General features: G+C 43.0%; 1 protein-coding gene across 1 annotated transcript in view; it reads right to left on the bottom strand.

Moving 5' to 3' along the window:
- ACMSD (aminocarboxymuconate semialdehyde decarboxylase) overlaps positions 1 to 23,017 on the bottom strand; it is a gene marked incomplete at both ends in the record, with an annotated part of 67,103 nt that overhangs the window by 4,939 nt on the left and 39,147 nt on the right. Inside the window, 6 exon segments of the mRNA XM_081342086.1 lie at positions 5,332 to 5,504; positions 5,736 to 5,831; positions 6,740 to 6,833; positions 6,988 to 7,224; positions 18,867 to 18,916; positions 21,161 to 21,257. Coding sequence (XP_081198212.1) covers positions 5,332 to 5,504; positions 5,736 to 5,831; positions 6,740 to 6,833; positions 6,988 to 7,224; positions 18,867 to 18,916; positions 21,161 to 21,257 — 747 coding nt within the window.

The raw sequence follows: 23,017 nt of genomic DNA, 5'->3' as shown, positions 1-23,017 counted from the left end.
CCCTGCAGAATCGCAGCGGCGCCCCCGGAGAAGCCTACCCCAAGGCTGCGGCCGATTTTTCCTTCTCCAGGCCTCTGCCGCCCAGAGCGTTGTTTCTCCCCCTCGTGCGTGCGTGTGTGTGTGTGTGTCAGACAGAAACGGGCTGCAGAGGCTCGGAGAGGAGTTAGGGTACACCGGGACTCCCAGGCGCGGACCCGGGTGTCCTTTTTTGCAGCTTGCCAAGCGGTCGGGAGCCGCGACTTGTTGCTTCTGCGCGACTCTTGGGAAGACGCAGAGGGTCCTCTGGCAAAAGCAGATGTGCCCTGGCCGGCCGGGCGCTTCTTTGCTTTCTTTTCCAATCCCCTCCCCCAAAATGTATTGTGGTCGGTATTTGGCGACCGAGTCCAGTGGCTTTTGCTGCTCCTGAGGAGGAGGAGGAGGAGGAGGAGGAGGAGGAAGAGGAGGAGGACAGGTGAAAAGGCCGAGGCTTTGTTATGCGCTGGATGCTCCCTGCCTGTACAACAGGTAGCGATGTCAGAAGCCGGGAAAAGCAGCGCGCCGAGTCCCGGCCGAGGCGACGCTTTTGTTCTCCTCGCCTGGATGCGCTTCCAAAAGTGAAAGGAAAGAGGCTTCACCCAAAACTTGCTTCCCGTTTTCCTCCCCCTCCCCCCTTTTCCCTTTCTCCCTCCTCCCAGCGCGGCGCTTTGAGTAGTAGCCCTTCCAGTCCCCGGCTCCCATCCCGGGTTCTTGAAAGCCTCGGTTTTCGTCCTTGGGTACGGGAAGAGGACTCCCGGAGCCCACCCGGCCGAATTGCGAGGGGAGATCGTTCTCTGCGCCTGTCAAAGGGGACCCAAACAAAGAGGTGCATTTGCCGAAAACAACGATCGGAGGGATTCTCCTTGCCTCCTCCGCCTCCATGAAGATTTGTTTTTCTGGGAGGCTTACTTAGAGGGAAATTTTGAACTGGAAGCCAGGGATGAGGCGAGAAACCAACAGCCTGCGTCCGTCTCTCTCTTTATGTATATTTCTGTATATATCTTATCTCGGGATCTAGACCTTTCGAAGGAGAAGGGGCGGCTGGAGTTCGTGAGTTGCTGTGGGACCCAAGGGTTGGGGGAAGAGAGATGGGAGGGAAAAGGGGAGAAACCTGCCGCTGGCTAGTTCTTTGTCTGATCGGGGAGCCTGAACAAAAGAGGAAACTCGGTTGAACTCTTCATCTCCCTGTCTGCCTTATCTGATCTTTCAAGAGGAGGGTATTCCTTTCACTTCTTGAACTTTCCCAAAGACTTGCAAACTTTTCCAACCATTACTTCCAAGGATCTTTGATTTTTATTTTTCCCCTTGCAACCTAGAGGAAAAGGAAGGTGAGCTGTTGATCTAAGTTTCTCTCTTCTTCCTTTGTAATTAAACTGGAAGTTTTACGTGTGGAAGGGGTAATCTGATTTTTCCTTCTCCAGGCCTCTGCCGCCCAGAGCGTTGTTTCTCCCCCTCGTGCGTGCGTGTGTGTGTGTGTGTCAGACAGAAACGGGCGGCAGAGGCCTGGAGAAGGAAAAATCGGCCGCAGCCTCGGGGTAGGCTTCTCCAGGGGCGCCGCCGCGATTCTGCAGGGGCCAGGTAGGGAAAACTCGCCGGGGAAAACGGGTGCCGTTGCAGCGCCCGGGGAAGCGTAGCCTGCTTGACCCACGGCCTCTGAAATGTTCAAAATCCAACTTTTCTGCTTTTTGAAACACACCACCGGCTGCTCCGTCCAGAAGCCCAGATTCGGGAGGGCTGCTTGGCTTCCACTTGAGCCCATCTATGTCCGCGAGCCCCCCCCCTACCCCTAGACCTCCGCCGGCGGCAGAGGCTGGATCTGCGCTCCGCAAGCCTCTGCCGCCGGCGGAGGCTGGATCCGCGCTCCGGAAGCCTCTGCCGCCGGCGGAGGCTGGATCCGCGCTCCGCAAGCCTCTGCCGGCGGCAGGGCGCGGATCCAGCCGGCGGCAGAGGCTTGTGGAGCACGGATCCAGCCTCCGCCGGCGGCAGAGGCTTGCGGAGCGCGGATCCAGCCTCCGCCGGCATGCAGGCAAATCCTGCTAAAGGGCTTTTCCCCCCCACTGGATCCGCGCTCCGCAAGCCTCTGCCGATGGCAGGGCGCGGATCCAGCCGGCGGCAGAGGCTTGCGGAGCGCGGATCCAGCCTCCGCCGGCGGCAGAGGCTTGCGGAGCGCGGATCCAGCCGGCGGCAGAGGCTTGTGGAGCACGGATCCAGCCTCCGCCGGCGGCAGAGGCTTGCGGAGCGCGGATCCAGCCGCCGGCGACAGAGGCTCGATCCGCCGTTCTGCAAGCCTCCGCCGCCGGTTAATACCCTGTATTCAGCTCTGGGAAGTGGGGGGAAGGGGGAGAGAGGGGGAGTTTGGGAGGAGGGGGAGGGGGAGCTCCACGGTGCAAAAATAAAGCCCTGCCGCTCTTCGCATTGCTTGCCCGACTGGCTGTCACGGGACCGCATGGATCGCCTCGCTCCCACCGGCAGCTGATTCCTTCGAGTTTGGTCTCGAGCGATTTTGCATTTTCTCCAGTGCTGAAAGCCACTCGGGCGGATCCCAGCCTCGGCTTATACTTGAGTCAAGAACTTTTTCCAGTTTTTGGGGGTAAAATTAGGGGTCTCGGCTTATACTCGAGTCGGCTTATACTCAAGTATATACGGTATATTATGATCAGTAATGAATTGATGTTTTCCTTCATTATAAATAATTCCTGTGTTTCTTCTCATCCTATTCCATCATGCAGAGTTTTCTGAGAATAAAGTATGCCTTTTAACACAGACTATACTGAGCAACTTGGAGAAGGATACTTCCTGGGCATGTAGACTAAAATGCAAAAAAAATGGGTTTCATTTATTGGAAGTAAAGTCCAATGTATTGGACCTGGGAGTAAAAAAACATTTTGTTTTTCTACAGTACTTGCAATTGGTAATGCCGAGAGAAGAAAGTAAATTTTCCTATTTGCTATTGCATACTATTTCCAGTAGGGGTCCCCACAGGGTTCTGAAAGAAATGCTCCGATCTAAGCACTTTATTTTATGCCATAACAGAGATGCCTACTTCAGTCTAGACTGCTTTTGTGTGTGTGTGGTAGAGGGATGATATTGTAAAACAAAACAAACAAAATGGAAATCAAAAGATGGGAAATATTTTGAATAGTGGCATCTAGTAGGACAGGTAAGACTGATGAAGACTATCACATCTCTTTATGCGTAATGTGATTCTTTTTCAAAATTTATTAAAGAAGTTTCTTGAAGCAAACTAATTTGTAAAATCAAATGTGGATATGATCTGAGAAGCTTTGTAATGCATAATCTTTACTAATGGGTGTGTTCTAGAGCAGGGGTCCCCCACCCCCGGTCCGTGGACCAGTAACAGGCCACAGCATGCCAGCAACTGGTCTACACAAACAAGCAAAGCCCCATCCATGGGATGCAGGCAGCACACAACACCACGCACCCTCTGATCCACAGAAAAACCTCTCTCCATGGAACCGGTCCCTGGTGCCCAAAAGGTTGGGGACCTCTGTTATAGAGGAGGGGGGGAGGAGGAGGATGCAATTGCCAAAAAGGATATGGTGAAATTTTTTTCCTTGTAAATTCCATGCAAGGAATAATTGAACACTATTGTAAATATCTAGTATTTTTACATTATGGTCATTAGTTGCTACAAACTTTATTTCTGCTTGTTCCCTAATGTGAGTCATTTCAATAGCAGATATTCAGATAGAATTCTTTTTTACAGCACATTTGATTTACACTGCTCTATGTTGCAATTTGGGAGGGGAATAGGAAAAATCACCCAAATATTTGGCCTGAAGGGTCATTAATATTCAATTGATATTCAGCTTCACTTCCACATAATTGTCCCAGGGAGACTATGACGGTTTGAAACAGTCCTTATACAACAAATAAGAATAAAGATACACTTAATATAGACATATGTATTGGGGAATATGAGCATTCATAGCTGGCTGTAAATTAGAGATACTACATCTGGGCTGCCCAAAGCTGGAAGAACACTAAATACGGTAGTAGTAAAAAGATATATCTTTACTGCCATCTAAAATTTATTTGGAGTTTTGCAGCCCATGTACATTAGCTATACTTTAACCAGTGTTGTGTTTTCTATGAAAAACTAAATATATAATTCAGGACTCCCAGGATCCTGTGCCAAAACCTACATATTTAGGCTGCAAAAATCTAAGCCACTATTAGATGGCAGAAAAGATCTAGAGTTTTTAATATTTTTTGCTATCATCTACGATGGTCAAGGTTTTTGCTGTCTAGAAGTTATGGTGTTATAGCTATCTAGAGAAGGATTAAGGGCCAGGAATTTCTTGCACCTGGCTAAGACTGGTGTGCTAGCTATGCTGTTGTGTGGAAAGGACTTTTTTTTAAAAAATAGGTATTTAATACCCAGGCTAGACTGCTATCTACTATTTTGCTATTAAGGAAAAATGGGAAATGAGAAAACACCAAGAAGTGAAGATTCAGCCTCTTCCTGATGACAACTTTTTTTTAATCTTTGGCTTATCTTTGTCCAATGAATAAATCAAGAGAAGGAACTGTAACTGACCAAAAACCAAAAGCTACGCCAGGCATAAGTCACACAACTAGCAATATTGTGAATATGTTTAAGTGTAAACTGCAAACTACAATATCTAACTTAGTATGTGAATTTGGAGATGAGTAGGATGTTACACTTTTTTTGCTATTATTGCAAGACTTATCTAGATTTGGAACTCTGTTCTCTGGTGCCATAGCATAACAAATTGCAGCCATATGAAACTGGAGTGGGATCCCAGTAGGAAGTGAAAGCTGTTGGAAGTGTAACTCCTATGGGGACAGGTTTCTTAGCACCTCATAACCTACAGATCATAAGGATGATCAGTAGGTAGATAAAGAGTTAAGGACTTGTTCTGTATCTCTTCCTTTTTAAAAAAATCAGCCTGTGTGTTTTTGGTCAAAAGGATTGCCAATCTCAGGTCACATCCTTCTGCTTTTGTTCCCATTTACACATGCACAGAATAGTGGCTCTCCTGCTCTTTCCCTAATAGGATGTAGTCAAATTCTTATTTTAAGGAATAAAACACAGAATGTTTCAATCTCCCAACAAAACAAAACAACACTAAAGCTCTGCACCTCTGTCAGGATGTCAGTCTACTGTATTAGAGACAACACTACTGGTACATTTTTAAGAAAATGTTCATGCCATTGCTAATTGAATGAATGGAATGAAGTCTCATTTGGCCTGCAGTCTCAAAGGCATTGTTGTGGAATTGTGTTTACAGTCTAGGGATGTACAGTGTCTTGTAGTAGATTTTCACTCACCTTTCCTATTATGTTTATCAGCAACCTCAGTGCATGCTCATCATGAACCAATGAATCTGTGTAGAATGAACCAAGGTATTGCCTTGGGTCAGTGTTGTTATGGATTGCACACAAGTCGGGTCTCACTCTGAATCCATGGGAGATACGTCCTACCGTGTAAGGAAAGGAACCACCTAAAAAAACGTAAAATATGTTTTATGTGTTAGTTTATATTCTACCTTTTCTGCAGGAGTACAAGGTGTCATATTACTCTTCCCTCCATGATTGTCTCTCCAACAGCAAGAGCATACGGTTAGTTGGGTTTAGAGATAGGACTGATCTTCAACTGAGTTGTCATGGCTGAGAGATTTTGCAGTTCTACACCAACAATATAATCATAATACTACCTTGGCTCTGATACTTACCTCCATGGGCAAAGCAAACTCTCAGATTGGGGAAGCGCTCAAAAGTTCCTCCCATAATCATGGAGCAAATAGCAATGGTTGTTTCAGTGGGCATGCCTAATAATAAGAAATAATTCCATATTCAGGAATAATGATTGGTACTAATATGATGGTATCATACCATATAGTTCTTGCGGTTTTCTTGGACAGATCTTCAACCAAGGAAGAGGAAGAAGAGCAGGGGCAGAGAAGAAAACTCTGGGCCATTTTAATTCTGGGGACTTGGGCTATAGAATTACAGCAGAAATACGCTGTACAACTGCTGACATGGCACCAATGGATGTCAGCCCTGAGAGTTCACAATACAACCCATAAGAATCTTTGTGTTATTACTTGGAGTCCTGAAGGGCAGAGAGTACTAGCTTCCTTGGAAAAGCAGAGTGGGATACAGTATTTCAAACTGTGATAAGAGAGGTACTCAGTGCCATGTAGCTTTAAGTGAAATATTACCAAAAGTGTATTGACTCTGTGATTAAAATTTGCACTCTTGGCAACTGGTCATATTTATGACAGTGGCAGTATCTCAGTATCATGTGATCACCTTTTGAGACTTTCTGACAAGCAAAGTCAATGGGAAAGCCAGATTTACTTTACAACCATATTACTAACTTAAACAGATTCAATTTACCACCGTATTACTAATTTAACAACTGCATTGATTCACTTAACAATGGTGGCAAGAAAGGTTGTAAAATGGGACAAAACTCACTTAACTGTCTTGCTTAGCCACTGCAATTTTGGGCTTTGTTGTGGTCGTAAGTCGAGGACTACCTGTAACTAATCCCTCTTCATAAATGTAATTCTTGTGCCTACTTTAATGAGACTGTCAGAAAACATCCTTGTATATTTCTAATCCATCTGCATAAGTGACTTTTAAAAAGTCTCTTGATTGCACCAGTATCAATAAATAAAACAAATACTGTAATTGTCATAGAGAATGCCAACCCTGTACATTAATTACTGACCTACAAGCCAGGGAAACCAGTATTTAGACATTCTTCTATCTGTCTGCATGTCCCAAGGATGCACAAAGAGGCAGCAGTTTAATTGTTCGACAGCCTTAAATCACCAAGAGAGAATTTAAAAGATTATTAAATAGAGGACAACAGGGATGATATCTCAGGCCATTAAACTGAAGTTTTTAGATAGATTTTTTTTACTGTTTTCATTACAGGACTTGTGAGGTTAGGAAAGACAGAACATGTTTACTTACAGCATAAATGGGAGCAAGTTCTGGGGCACTCAGTTCCCAGTTGTTGATATGGGTTCCTATCTGTACACCCGGAAATCCAAGTTCCTTCACACAGCGCTGCAGTTCCTTCACGGCCAGATCTGGAGCTTGCATGGGGATAGTGCCAAGTCCAACGAATCTTTTTGGATGCCTCTTTACTGTAGCAGCTAAGTCATTGTTTAATAATTGACACAAGTCTAGAGTATCCTGTGGTTTTGCCTAGAAACAATCATTAGAGGATCGAGTAATTAAAACATCATTTTCAGATTGAAAGGATTGGCTGAACGAATAACCTTCACTAGAAACAGTTCTAGAAAACAATACCTAATTAGAACCAAGGACCTAAGTATTTTTACTCGATGAAACAATTAACCCATGTACAAATAGTCCTCAACTTTCAACCATTTTTTTAGTGACAGTTCAAAGTTACGATGACACTGAAAAAAGTGACTTATGACTGTTTTTCATACAACTGTTGCAGCATCTTCATGGTCATGTGGTCAAAATTTGGACACTTGACAACTGACCTGTATGTCTTGGGGTCAAGTGATCACCTTTTATGACCTTCTGCAAGCAAAGTCAATGGGGATTCACTTTACAACCGAGCTACTAACTTAACAACGGCAGTGATCCACTTAACAACTGTGACAAGAAAGATCATAAAATGAGGCAAAATTCACTTAACTGTTTTTGTTATCTGTCTCTTTGCTAAGTTAAATGTTGTTGCGATAATTAATAGGTGGCACAGTCTTCAGCCAGCTGGTATGGAAAATTACTAGAGACTAGTAATTTAGGAGTACAATAATTTGAAGTAAGGAATAAATTTTAATTCATTAAAAAACCCCTCTGAATATGACACTATTAATTCTGCTCTTTTATTACATTCTTGCTTCAGTTTTAAACTGTGACTGCCAATCAGAATCATTCAAAATGTTTGAAAGTAGCTAGCCTATCCAGGGAGAAAAGGACGCTTTACTTAATATGTGAAATAGCTACTAATGGTCCTATCATGTCCGCAGCACGCTTAGATTCTCCCAGCAGATAATTCTGGACAAAAACTGAAGCAAGGCAAAACATTCAAAAGTCTAACAAATCATCATCACCAACTCCATGACCTGTGCAGTTAACTACTATCCATCTTGGAATGTTATGTAGATACTGACTTTATTTTGGGTAGACATGATACTGTAAAGGATCCCTATTGGAACAGTCACCTCTGCATGCTAATATTTTTTTCTCTTGGAATTTTTAACTTATTGCTGGGCTTTAGGAACAGAAGTAGATGCTTTAGACGTCGAGAGGAATTGCTTGCTGCAACTGATGTTGTTAAATGAACACTGTTGGCATAGTAACCTCCATTAGCAGCAATGTTTCTTAGTGAAGAGTTTCCTGAGAAATTGGCAGAGATGATGCTCTGAGATTTTTTTTAAAAAAACCTGGAATATGCTCACTGGTTAAGACAACAATTATTGTATTTCTTTTGTTTTCTGTGCTTTTCCCATGACATTTCCCTCTCACAGATATATATATATAAACACACACACCCAAACATATAGCATATTTGGATCCAAACCAAAATATGATTTCTTTCCATACTGCTTAGCCAACCTCTGAGTGACTCAAGGGTCAGAGATGTCTTCAGCAGGTGTGGGGGATCTCTGCTAAAGTCCTGATTGGTTTTCATTAATTGTTTTAAATGTGGCAGATAAATCTGGGATAATATGCCTGAACATTTCCCCGTTTGATACTTTCAAAATAAGGCTGTTGATAACTACTCTTTTGAATGGCTAAAACATGGATAACAAAATATGGACGCAGCGTTTATTCAATTCCCTTGAAAAACACATTTCTAACACAAAGTCCTGTTGCAGGAACAATATCTGTTTAAGCTATTGCACAGTGGAAGAGCAGAATTTACCTGGGGATTACAGTCCTAGATATAATTCTGCAATCATTTCAGTTCTCCTGGTGGCGCTAATACTTGAACACATTGCTGCCTCTTAAGGACTGAAGCTACAGTAATTAAAGAGTAAATATGTGTAGAATTGGCACCATGACAGTTAAATGTATTTTGGGAGGCTGTAATTTCCAACATAATTATGTTGGAAGAGTATATACCAATTTTAATTGTCATCTGGATTTAAATGTGGGAAGATTTTAATTCATTTCATTTCTCCATCATGTTAAAAAACGAGGAAAAAGGGTTATTTCTGCTAAATCAAAATTGCATGCTTGAACAAATTTCTTCATGGTGTTGAAATGTTAGCTACAACTGGGGAGGGTGAATTTTCCTAAAACTTTAACCAATGGCATCCTCCTGTGAAAATTGTACTGATATCTCCTCTTTGTGAATTCATGCTCATGTAGTTTCTTTGGAACAATAAAGAATATGCTTGTTGTTGCTTTCTTCTGGAAACAAGTCCCAGGCAATATCAAAATTGTATGGTTGGATGAGGTATTTGGAATACATGAACCAATTCCAAGATTTCTTGAATCAAACCAATTATTCCAGTTTAGCTTTGAGACTGGTTTTAAATAAGAAGTGGCTGCTTATAAGCAATACTTGCTAAGAGATACGCTATGCCTCCTGCTGCTGGGGCACTATTCAACAACTCTTAGTACTATTGACCTTTCTATACTTCTGAATAATTGTGTGCAAACTATTCTCATTTAGAACATTATGAACCACTTACTATTCCAAACCTTTGATTTGCAGAAACAAATGGAGCAAATGATAGTCGGGGGGGGGGGGGGAGAGAGAATGTTCTAGTGTTGTCTAGAACATTCTATCCCTGGAATGAAGAATTTTGCATATCCCTAATTCTGATCCATCTTAGGGATGGCCTAAGGAGCTAAATCCAGTTCATCATGGCAAAAAAAAGTTTAAAATGAATAATAATTTAAAAATATTGCCTTCTGTCAGCTGCAACCAAACCTTCAGGGAACCTATGGCATTAATATATTACAAGTCAGCTTACTCTTATTGGCAGCAAATCAGCATCATCTTGTACAAAATTTATTTTTACATGTTCCATTGGTTTCATTTTATGTTCTATTCATATGAAGTTGCTAGATCTTTGGACTGAAAAAAAGATATACTTCATATATTGTTGTGTTCGAAGAGACGAGCGACACAGTGAGGTTTTGAACAAGAACGTTTATTAGTACACATAAGTCAACTGGCTATTAACGGTTGAACTCCCTCTTAAATACTCAGATACGTTTAAACAGTAACCAATCCCCAGCCCAGAAACTCCCGCCGAAAATGCACTATCCATAATTGCACCCAGGGTTTCCCGCTTCAAGGAAAACCCATTTAATTAAACTACTGACACAACACCCCTTCCCCCCCAGTTAATGTTATTTATTAACATAGTCTTTTAGATATGTTGGTGGCTTGTGAACCCTCGTGGGGTATCTATTAGTCTTGCTGACAACAGTTTTATCTGCTGTCTGGCAATTTGCTATTGGCCCAGATGTTTGGGGCAATGACTCTGATGTTGCAACGTTAGTGGTTTGTTGTTGTTGTGTTTGTTGTTGCGCTGGAGGTGTATGGGATACTATTGTGCTTTCCACCGGAAACAACTCCCAATCAGCAATGCCATGCTGTAGAATTGTTTCTGCTACCCTGATTTGAGTTTCCTCTCCAACCTCTCCATCCCCGCAAACTGCTGTGCCAAGCTGGTCAGGACTGAATGTAACATCATGTGTCTGCGTGTTTTGACCCACATCATCCTGCACAATTTCAGGGGCCCTTTTCCTTAATTGGTCTATGTGTCTCCTGATTACTCTATTCCCTTCCCCCTCAATAGTGTAAGATAGTGGCCCCGTGATGTTAATGACCACCCCTGGAATCCATTTGTCCCCCAGACCATAGTTTCTGGCCCACACTAAGTCTCCAATGGTGAGAGACCGGGCCGGAGTAACTGGCTCAGCTTCTGCGGGTATTCTGTCAGGGTGAAGTCTGTCCAATTTTGTGGTTAATCTTCTTCCCCACCTCATTTCTGCTGGGCTTTTTCCAGTGGCCGTGCAAGGTGTAGTATGTTGCGTCAGTAGGAATTGTGCCAATCTCTGTTGCCAGTTGCCGCGGATCATCCGTTTCAGAGCGTCTTTTGTTGTTCTAACGTTCCGTTCGGCCAAGCCATTGGTGGAAGGGTGGAAGGGTGCCGAAGTCGCATGCCTAATCCAATTGGCCTTGAGGAAATCCTGAAATTCAGCAGAGGTGAATTGGGGGCCATTGTCAGAGACAATTACATCAGGTAACCCATGGGTGGCAAAGAGGCCCCTCAAAACCTGAATTGTTTTAGCTGATGACATAGATTTAACAGGCACAACCTCCAACCACCGGGAAAAACTGTCCACCACAACCAGGAATGTCAGGCCCTGAAATGGCCCTGCGAAATCAATATGAATGCGTGACCATGGATTCCTAGCCGCCTGCCACTTATGAGTTGGTGTGTGAGCCTGTTCCGGCCTAGATCGTTGACATTGATAACAACCAGATACGCGCTCTTCAATTGCTGTGTCTAACCCGGGCCACCACAAGTGGCTTCTAGCTAATGCCTTCATGCGGACAATCCCCGGGTGACCTTCATGTAGCTCTGCAATTACTGACTTCCTATGGATTTCCAGGATGACCACTCGGTTGCCCCACAAAATACAACCCAAATGTGAAGATAATTCGTCTTTCCTCCGAAAATAGGGTGTGAATTTAGGGTCGGGATTTTTATTGGGCCAACCCCCTTGAACCCAGGCTGAAATTCTGTTGAGAATTAGGTCTTTCTTAGTGGCTGCCGCAATATCCCTTGCAGTTAGCGGGCACTCAGGTATTTCGTGTAAGGACATAATTTGGCCCACAGGTGCAGGATCGCCCTCAGTGTCAATTAGAGGCAGTCTGCTCAGAGCATCTGCATGGCCCATCTCTTTGCCTGGTCTATGTTTCAGGGAGAACGAGTATGGTGACAGGAAAATAGACCACCTAAGCATCCTACCCCTTCATGGATTACTGCCTTGTCGTGGCGAAGGGGCTTGCGTAATTCAATGAAGCTATGAGCTATGCCGTGCAGGGCCACCCAAGACGGACAGGTCATACCCGAGAGTTCTGACAAAACGTGATCCACTGGAGAAGGAAATGGCAACCCACTCCAGTATCTTTGCCATGAAAACCCTATGGACAGTACCAAAAGGCAAAACGATATGACGCTGGAAGATGAGCCCCTCAGGTCGGAAGGCGTCCAATATGCTACTGGGGAAGAGCAGAGGGCTAGTACTAGTAGCGCCAGAAAGAATGAAGCGACTGGGCCAAAGCCGAAAGGACGCTCAGCTGTGGATGTGTCTGGTGGTGAAAGGAAAGTCCGATGCTGTAAAGATTTTTTCTCCATAGGAACCTGGAATGTAAGATCCATGAATCAAGGAAAGCTGGACGTGGTCAAACAAGAGATGACAAGACTGAACATCGACATCTTAGGTATCAGCGAACTAAAATGGACAGGAATGGGTGAATTTAATTCAGATGACCATCAGGTATACTACTGCGGGCAAGAATCCCTCAGAAGAAATGGAGTAGCCTTCATAGTCAATAAAAGAGTAGGAAAAGCAATACTGGGATACAATCCTCAAAATGACAGAATGATCTCAGTTCGAATCCAAGGCAAACCATTCAATATCACAGTAGTCCAAGTCTATGCCCCAACCACCAGTGCTGAAGAGGATGAAATTGACCAGTTCTATGAAGCTCTACAGCACCTTATAGAACTAACACCAAAAAATGATGTTCTTATCATCATGGGGGATTGGAATGCTAAAGTAGGAAGCCAAAAGATAACCGGAATAACAGGCAAGTTTGGCCTTGGAATGCAAAATGAAGCAGGGCACAGGCTGATAGAATTCTGTCAAGAGAATACAATGGTCATAGCAAACACTCTTTTCCAACAACCCAAGAGACGGCTCTACACATGGACATCACCAGACGGTCAACACAGAAATCAGATTGACTATATGCTCTGCAGCCAAAGATGGAGAAGCTCTATACAGTCAATAAAAACAAGACCAGGAGCTGACTGTGGCTCAGACCATGAGCTTCTCCTTGCAAAGTTTAGGCTTAAACTGAAGAAAGTAGGGAAAAGCACTAGGCCACTGAGGTATGAATTAAATCATATCCCTGTTGAATATACAGTAGAGGTGACAAATAGATTTAAGGAATTAGATCTGATAGACAGAGTGCCTGAAGAACTATGGACAGAGGTTCGCGACATTGTACAACAGGTAGCAACCAAAACCATCCCAAAGAAAAAGAAATGCAAGAAAGCAAAATGGCTGTCTGAGGAAGCTTTGCAAATAGCTGAGAAAAGGAGGGAAGCGAAAGGCAAGGGAGAAATAGAAAGATACGCCCAATTGAATGCAGAATTCCAGAGAATAGCTAGAAGAGATAAGAATGCCTTCTTAAATGAACAGTGCAAAGAAATAGAAGAAAACAATAGAATAGGGAGGACCAGAGATCTTTTCAAAAAAATTGGAGAGATGAAGGGAACGTTTAATGCAAAAATGGGCATGATAAAGGACCAAAATGGCAGGGACCTAACAGAGGCAGAAGAGATTAAAAAGAGGTGGCAAAATTACACAGAAGAACTATACAAGAATGAGCTTAATGTCCCTGATAATCACAATGAGGTGGTCACTGACCTCGAGCCAGACATCCTAGAATGTGAAGTGAAGTGGGCCTTAGAAAAGCTGAGCAACAACAAAGCTAGTGGAGGTGACAGTATTCCAGCTGAGCTATTCAAAATCTTAAAAGACGATGCAGTAAAAGTGCTACACTCAATTTGCCAGCAAATTTGGAAAACTCAACAGTGGCCACAGGATTGGAAAAGATCAGTTTACATTCCAATTCCAAAGAAAGGCAGTGCCAAAGAATGTTCAAACTATCGCACCATTGCACTCATTTCTCATGCTAGTAAAGTCATGCTTAAAATCCTACAAGCTAGACTTCAGCAGTATGTGGATCGAGAACTACCAGAAGTACAGGCCGGATTTCGAAGAGGCAGAGGAACTAGAGATCAAATTGCCAACATACGCTGGATCATGGAGAAAGCTAGGGAGTTCCAGAAAAACATCTACTTCTGCTTCATTGACTATGCTAAAGCCTTTGATTGTGTGGATCATAACAAACTGTGGCAAGTTCTTAAAGAGATGGGAGTACCAGACCATCTTATTTGTCTCTTGAGAAACCTATATGCGGGCCAAGAAGCAACAGTGAGAACTGGACACGGAACCACTGATTGGTTCAAAATTGGGAAAGGAGTCCGGCAAGGCTGTATACTGTCGCCCTGCCTATTTAACTTATATGCAGAGCACATCATGAGAAAGGCAGGGTTAGATGAATCAAAAGTTGGAATTAAGATTGCCGGAAGAAATATCAACAACCTAAGATACGCAGATGATACCACTCTAATGGCAGAAAGTGAAGAAGAACTAAAGAGCCTCTTGTTGCGGGTGAAGAAGGAGAGTGCAAAACTTGGGTTGAAACTTAACATTAAGAAAACCAAGATCATGGCATCCGGCCCTCTCAATTCCTGGCAAATAGATGGGGAAGAAATGGAGGTAGTGACAGATTTTATTTTCCTGGGCTCCAAGATCACTGCAGATGGGGACTGTAGCCAAGAAATTAAAAGACGCTTGCTCCTGGGGAGGAAAGCCATGGCAAATCTAGACAGCACACTAAAAAGCAGAGACATCACCCTGTCAACAAAAGTGCGTATAGTCAAGGCTATGGTCTTCCCAGTTGCAATGTATGGCAGTGAAAGTTGGACCATAAGAAAGGCTGAGCGCCAAAGAATTGAGGCCTTTGAACTATGGTGCTGGAGAAGACTCCTGCGAGTCCCTTGGACTGCAAGGCGATCAAACCGGTCAGTCCTAGAGGAGATCAATCCTGACTGCTCTTTAGAAGGCCAGATCCTGAAATTGAAACTCAAATACTTTGGCCACCTGATGAGAAGGAAGGACTCACTGGAGAAGAGCCTAATGCTGGGAAAGATTGAGGGCAATAGAAGAAGGGGACGACAGAGAATGAGGTGGCTGGATGGAGTCACTGAAGCAGTAGGCGTGAGCTTAAATGGACTCCAGAAGATGGTAGAGGACAGGAAGGCCTGGAGGAACGTTGTCCATAGGGTCGCGATGGGTCGGACACGACTTCGCAGCTAACAACAACAACAAAGCATCCTAGGAGACATGATCTGAGGTGTCTGCTTATCAGTAGTAAACAGTCCCAGTAAGGGTTTGTGGTCAGTAAATATAGTAAAGTTCCTACCATAAAGGTAATCATGGAACTTTTTTACACCTGCCACAATTGCTAAAGCTTCCCTGTCTATTTGTGCATAATTCCGTTCAGCTTTGGTAAGCGTCCTGGAATAATATGCAATTGGCTTTTGTTGACCTTCATCGTCCATGTGGCTGATGACAGCCCCAACACCATAAGGTGAAGCATCACACGCTAAATAAATTGGCTTGTTTTCAATAAAGTGTGTGACTGTGGAATGGCTAGACAAAATGTCTTTTAAAGTTTGAAAACTGATTCTATGTTTTTCCTGCCATTGCCAAGGGGTTTTCCTGTCTAATAGCCTATGTAATGGTTCAGCAATAGCAGCTTTATGTGGCAAAAATGTATGATAAAAATTGACTAATCCTAAAAAGGCTTGTAATTCAGCCTTGTTCTTTGGTTCAGGTGCCAATTTAATTGCTTTAATTTTTTCGGTTGTTGGGTGAATGCCCTTCTCATCTATTCTAAAACCTAAAAATTCTGTTGATTTAACCCCAATAAAACATTTTTCCCTTTTTAATTTTAGCCCTGCATCTCTAAATTTCCCCAATACCTGCTCCAACCGATCAGCTAAAATTTCTTCAGTTTTTCCAGCAATCAGGACATCATCGAAGTAAGGGCATACACCAGGTATGCCCTTTAAGGTCCTCTCCATCACCTCCTGGAAGATGCCTGGAGCTGCTGCAATACCGAATTGAAGCCTGTGAACGCGAAACGCCCCCTTGTGGGTAACAATCGTTTGGGCCTCGGCGGCTTCCTTAGACACGGTAAGCTGTAAATACGCCTGCGCCAAGTCAAGCTTGGCAAAGATGGCGCCGTCCTGGATCGTCGCGAGGACCTGCTTCACCGTCGGGACCGGGTAAGCATGTTTTTTCATTCCTAAATTTAAAGTGGCTTTATAATCGGCACAAATCCTCACATCCCCATTAGGTTTTAGGGGTGTGACGATTGGTGTCTCCCACAGGCCTCCCTCGACCGGTTCTAACACGCCTTGGCCTACTAGCTTATCTAGTTCGGCCTCGATTTTTTGTTTAAGGGCAAAAGGCACCCTCCGGGCCTTTAGCCTAATGGGTTTAACTGCAGGGTCCAAATTAAAATTAATAGGGGGGCCTTTATATTTACCTAAAGACTCATCAAACACGTCTGCGAACTCATCGCAGACAGATTTGAGGGTCTTACTATGAATCGTATTTATTCCCCCAACCCAAATTCCTAAGGCTGGGAACCAATTTAGGCCTACCAAGCTGGTTCTCTGGCCATCGGTCACTAACAGGTCCAGCGAACCATTGAACCCCTTATATTTAACCCTAATGGTGACTTTTCCCTTAATTTCTATGGGAGATTTTTGGAAATCAGCTAACTGGATTTTAGTCGGATTAAGTGGAATTTTGTGACCACTTTTGTGTTCGATGTGCTTCAGGGTTTCACACGAAATTATTGATACTGAGGCCCCTGAATCTACTTCCATTTTGCAGGGTATTCCTTGCAATTGGACTACAATTTTTAACTTAGGCCTCAGTATATGATTAATTTTTTGTTTCCCTATGTGGTTGACTCTCGCCGCCTCCCCGCGGTTGGATTGAAGTTCCTTAGGTCTAGGGGTCTCTCTGCCACGATAACTAGGGGTTACCTTACCTTCGGCCCAAACGTCGATTTCATGGATGCGGTTGTCTCGCAGTCGGCTGCGGCAAATGGCCTGGATGTGGCCCGTTTTTCCACACATTCTGCATTTTGCTGAGCGGAATCTGCATGTTGTTCTGGGGTGGTTACCCCCACAGCTACCACAACTAGTGTCCGAGTCTCTCGGTCTGGACTGGTTGTCCCTTGGTGGTCTTTGCGGTGCTTGCGGCTGTTGTCTCCGACCCTGGTCTGGTCCTTCGATGCGCGATGGTCTTGCCGCCATTTTCCCGAATCTTCTGGTGATTTCGGCTATGTCGGCCTCCCATTGTTGATCCACCTCCCCGCTGTCCACATGGCTCTCTAGATTTATTTCAGCTGAAGTGCCCATGCTGTTGCGGGGGGGGGGTGTCCCGGTTTCCCATTGATTCGTACGTCAGCAATTCATCGAGGACTTCTTGCAGATCTCCTGTGGGCTTAGCAATTATGCGATTTTGAAGATGTTCATCTCGCAAGCCCAGCACCACTCGATCTCGAATTCTAATTTCGAGATTGTCATATTTGCAACGCAAAGCCGCCTCTCTCACCGCTGCCACGAACTGCGTAATCGATTCGCCAGGTCTTTGATTTCGTTTTTCAAAAATCCGCCTCCAAATTAATTCAGACCTCTTTGGCGTGAAATGAACCTTCAATTTGGCCAATAAGTCTGCGTAGGAGACACTGGACACTGGCAGCGGTTGGCAAAGGCCGACGGCGATCCGGTACACGGGCGTGCCGCTGATGGTCAAAAGAGCTGTGGCTTTCTTTCGGTCGTCGGTAATGCCATTAACTAACAGGAACCCGTCGACCTGGCCTACATACTCTTCCCAGTCCTCTGGATAGTGGGGATCGAACTCTTTCAGAGAGCCGACTTGCGCCATTATTAGCTTTATTTGTTCGGCAGCGTTTATCTCGCAGTTGACTGTGTTTTAAATTTTTTTTTCCGCCTTGCACGCAGCTGATTATCGCCGTTCCTTCACTGGTCCGCCGTCGATCCCATCCTCGTCGCCAATTGTTGTGTTCGAAGAGACGAGCGACACAGTGAGGTTTTGAACAAGAACGTTTATTAGTCACATAAGTCAACTGGCTATTAACGGTTGAACTCCCTCTTAAATACTCAGATACGTTTAAACAGTAACCAATCCCCAGCCCAGAAACTCCCACCGAAAATGCACTATCCAATAATTGCACCCAGGGTTTCCCGCTTCAAGGAAAACCCATTTAATTAAACTACTGACACAACACATATCTTCTCCAGCATAGATTACTTGCATTCTAAAATGTAAAACTAAGTACAGTTTTTCTATAATTTTGCCTTTTTAAAATAATAATAATTTTGTCTATACCGTACTCTGAAACTAATTTATTTCCAAAGGGAGAAGGGTTAAGATCCCTAGGTCTTATATACTTTGACACTATATGGCCAAGAGTTGGCCTCAGAGCAATTATTTATTTTTCATCTTGTAAATGCCAAGGTAAGGTACTCCTTTCTCCCTCATGTGCCAGGGTTAGAAGGAAAGGTGCCCTGGGAAGCACCCCTAAAAGACAAGATGCGGCAATGTGTAATAACAAGCCACTACTCCAAGGGTCAAGAAGTGGGGCAGGATATGAGGCCTTTTGGGAGAATAAAATGAAAACCTCCATCCTTCCATCCTGCAGGTTCTGCCAAGCTGCTACAGGTCTTCCAAAAACATGGATTTCCCCCCCCCCCATTTATTGAAGACATTGAGCACTGTATTTCTTTTTCACTATCGGAAGAGACTTGGGAGAGGGAGTGTCAAATCAATGTTTGGAAGAGGGGGCTGACTACAAAAGCCACTGCCTCTCTTTCTGCACGGGTAGCTTTTGACTGCTGCAGCACAAATGAAAATAATTCTTTCTATTGACTTACCCAATAGCTAAACATGACAGGAACCGTCGAAAGTACCTGAATGGAGACTCCTATGGAACAGAAAAGGTATACATGACTTTAAATAATGAACTGATTTATCCATTAGCAGTGAGAGAGCCTTAAAAATGCTGAATCAGCACGCATGTCTTTTTTGTTACAGTTTTTTTCCATATACGGTGACAGGAATTGCTTCCAAAGTCATCTTGTCAATGGTAGACATTAAGTTATTATTGGTTTCCAACAACTGATTGCCATTAGTTGTATAAGTTACAAAAATCTCTTTGACCAAGGTGGCTTAGAAAATGATGGACCCTGTTCACTATTTATCCTTACATTTTTGAAGGGAGTGTGTGGAAATCTGTAGAGCCTCCACAACCATCTCTTCAGGGCAGTCAGGAATTTGGTGGCATTAGGTGAAACTTGCAGGCAAAATGTTACTTTTGGAGGAAAGAACCAAATGCCATTCTTCACAAAGTTAAGTACAGATAGCATCTATTTAAGAGTCTCAGAATCCTCAGAAAAGAGTCTGAATAGATATTATACTTGTTATTAAAGACAAAATAACAGCTCCAAAATAAAAACCATGAATCCTTTAATCACTCCAACTACTATCCTACAAAATCAGGGAAAAACCCTAAGCAGAGAATATTGTAGTGTGGATAGAAAAGTCACAGTATAATTGATCAAATGTTGATCAACCCAAATTAACCTAAATTGCAACACCATTAGGAAGTATAAATTAAACTGTGGTTTAATAAATGAACTGGCATAAAATTCAAGAAGAGCTGTATACTTCAAATGTAATTTTTAAAGAAGTATTATCAATAAGAACGTTTGAGGAAAAGAAGATAACATTTATGGGGAAAAGGAACATTCAGATACCTTAGAGCAGGGGTGTCAAACTCAATTTCATTGAGGGCCACATCAGCATTGCGGTTGCCCTCAGGGGGCCGGGTGGGTGTGGCCTGGGTGGGCGTGGCCTACTGGGTGGGCATGCCTAAAGTGCATATGGCCTACTGGGTGGGCGTGGCCAGCTCTACATTGTTCGCATCAAGGGTGACTATGGGGGCCTGGGCAGGAGTGGGACAGATCTGAGGGTCTCTGGCAGGAGGAAGGTCTCTGGGCCAGGGCCAAGGCAGTGGGGGCCATTCCCTCACTGTTTCCAGGATGGCTTCACGGGCCACATGAAACCACTTCACAGGCCGGATCTGGCCCCCGGGCCTTGTGTTTGACATGTCTTCCTTAGAGAGTCAATGCAATTAGTTTACTAAATAAATCAATTCACTAATGCAAAAACATTCCCAATTGTTAAAATTCATAAAAGTTTCAAATAATACATTCACCAACTTTTTTATACACAAATAGAGAAAGCAGGGTATTATTTAAAATAATTCATTTTCTGTTGCTGGCTCTAATCTTTCTTGATGCCACAGGATATCCTGTCTCTTGTTGGGACATCTTGTGATCCAAATTAGCCAACAAAAAGAATATACTTCACTTCTAGAATCCCAGGTGTGCCAATGCAGCAAAGAATATAAATGAATTGAGTTCTGGAAATTTTATCCAATTGTAATTCAGAACATTATGAATTTGATCTTCAACCTTATTCCTCCATAAATACAGAGATGCTTCTAAATCAGGAACCCTGATACTGCCCATTCAAATATGCTGAAGCAATTGATTGGAGATGTTGCTAAGGGAAGTTTTAAAAAATGGGGATCAGTCTATGCTAGCCTTGGATCTGCCTTGGAAGGCCATTGGGTGGGAGAGGAGGGTCCTACTTTGGCTGGTCACTGTGAGAACACACAGCTAGACTAGTTAGAGTCAGGGGTCTGATCCAGGAGTTCTTATACTCTAGAACCCCTCCCCCTCCCTTCAACTATTTTCTTCTTTCTGCGGACAAAAATGCAGCCGGTCTTCCAACTATCTATACCTAGAACTAGCTATCTAGTTGATATGTCTTGGTCAGGATTCATCCTCAGTTTATTGCCCCTCATCCATCATATCACTGGAGACTGGTTCAGAACATGCATAGGTCTTAATGGAGAAACAGAGCTGAGTGTTATCAATGCCCAGATAACATGTATAAGAAGTTTCCTGATTATCAGCCTCAGCAGATATGACATTAAAAAAAAAGAATCTCCTCTTGATGTTGCAGATCATTTTGTTGTCCTTTACTGATAATCTTTAACTGATTTGACATAAAGATATTTTAAAGGTTAATTATGAATGTTTCATTAAAACTGCTGATATCACACTGATATCCAAATTCTATACACTCAAGCTGAGGGTACCTGATTTGTCCATCTGTTTAATCCGAACTTCTGGATCCCAACAGTTCTCTTGGATAACTCTGAAAACTTTTCCATCTTTCATCATTTTGGCTTCCCCCTGCAACATTTATATATTGTACGGCACAATATGTTAGCACATTTTTTCATTTACTTCAGAATTATACCTTTCACAAATTGTCTTAAAGCACATAAAGGATTTTGTTGACCTTCTCTTAAAAGTGTGGGGGCTCTTGCAATATAGTTTTCTCCTGTAACACTAAGCTAATATTAGATACCTGTCTGGTATTGTATCTCATATAAGAAATCTACCGTAAAGCTACAGTAATATTGTCCTAATGTGTATGGTCTTCTCCCATGTGGCCACAGATTTTTGAAACTATATAATAACATGAACCAGTTTCATGTACTGCAGGGGTGTCAAACTGCCAGCCTGCGGGCCAGATGCATCATCCGGAAGCTGCGCCCACCCCATTGCCGGCAATGGCAAAACCATCCTGATATGTTGCGTGACATCACGTGGCATCACGAGTTTGACATGTCTGATGTAATGGTTAAGGTAGTGACCATAGAGTTGGACACAACTGGACAGGGAAACCTTTACCGTATGTATGTATGTATGTATGTATGTATGTATGCATGTATGCATGTATGTACTATATGTATGTATGCATGTATATGTAGGATAAAATAATAATAATACCAGAAAATAGTAGAATGGAAGACAAAGAATTGGAGAAGGTCACAATTTAAGATATGAAAATCAAAACTGGAAGATTATGGCATAAACCAGCCATAGTGATCCCAGTGGCTATCAGCATACTGAATGCATAGCAAAAAATCTTGAATGGCATTTAGAAAATCTGCACATTCATAAAATTTCTATCAGTCAATTACTAAAGGCTGCATTACTTGGATCAACAAATATACTACATCATGATAACCTTAAATAACTTGATGCAAATGAAGGCCAACACCAGCTAAAGAACTAGCAGCTGGGATTTCACATTTTTGTGTATATAATATTTATAGATAAGAAAGACAAAAACATCTGGATAGTGAATGTTGTAGCACCTGAAGCCAGCAGAACAAAAGAGAAAGAACTGGAGAAAATCACCAAATATAAAGATCTGCAAATAGTAGAATAACATGGCAAAATTAAGCAAAGATAGTATTACTAGCACTCCCAGAACATCTGAAGCAGCACTTGAATACCATCGGCATTGACAAAATCACCATCAGTCAATTGCAAAAGGCAGTTTTACTTAGAGCAACTTACATTCTGCTATACCTTTAACACCATCAAACAACAATATCTGCCTATCCCAGAACCTTGGAAATAGAATGACTGTGGTTAAAAAAAAGCAAAGGTAGTACCAGTAGTAATAGATGCCTTACGTGCAATCCCACCACAGCTATAGCACCACTTGAATACAATTGGCATTAACAAATTCACCATCAATCAATTGCACAAAGCAGCTTTACTCAGAACAGCTGTCATCCTGCAACAATATCTGTAGCACCATCGAACATCCACGTTGCCTATCTCAAGTTCTTGGGAAGTCCTTAATAAGCGGACAAAAATGCCAAATCCAGTCTGAACATCTGATTGACTGTGTGACAAAGCATAGTAATAATAATAAATCTGGCTGTGTGATCTTGTAGGAAAAAAACTGGTTTGGCAGAAGCAGCCAAGATAGGAAGATTTTGCAATTTCACTGTAGCCCCACACACCAGAATATCAATAATTCAGTTGATTAGTGCCCATTTCTAAAATGTTATGAGATTTTAGAATAATTAAAGTGATATTTTTCTATTAATGTTAAGGGGAAAAGATAACTTTTACTTTTTATTGCTTTA

Source organism: Vipera berus, assembly GCF_964194415.1.
Source record: "Vipera berus genome assembly, chromosome: 1".
Taxonomy (NCBI): Eukaryota; Metazoa; Chordata; class Lepidosauria; order Squamata; family Viperidae; genus Vipera; species Vipera berus.
Note: the sequence above shows the minus strand (reverse complement) of the source record. Positions and strands in the feature narration are given on the sequence as shown.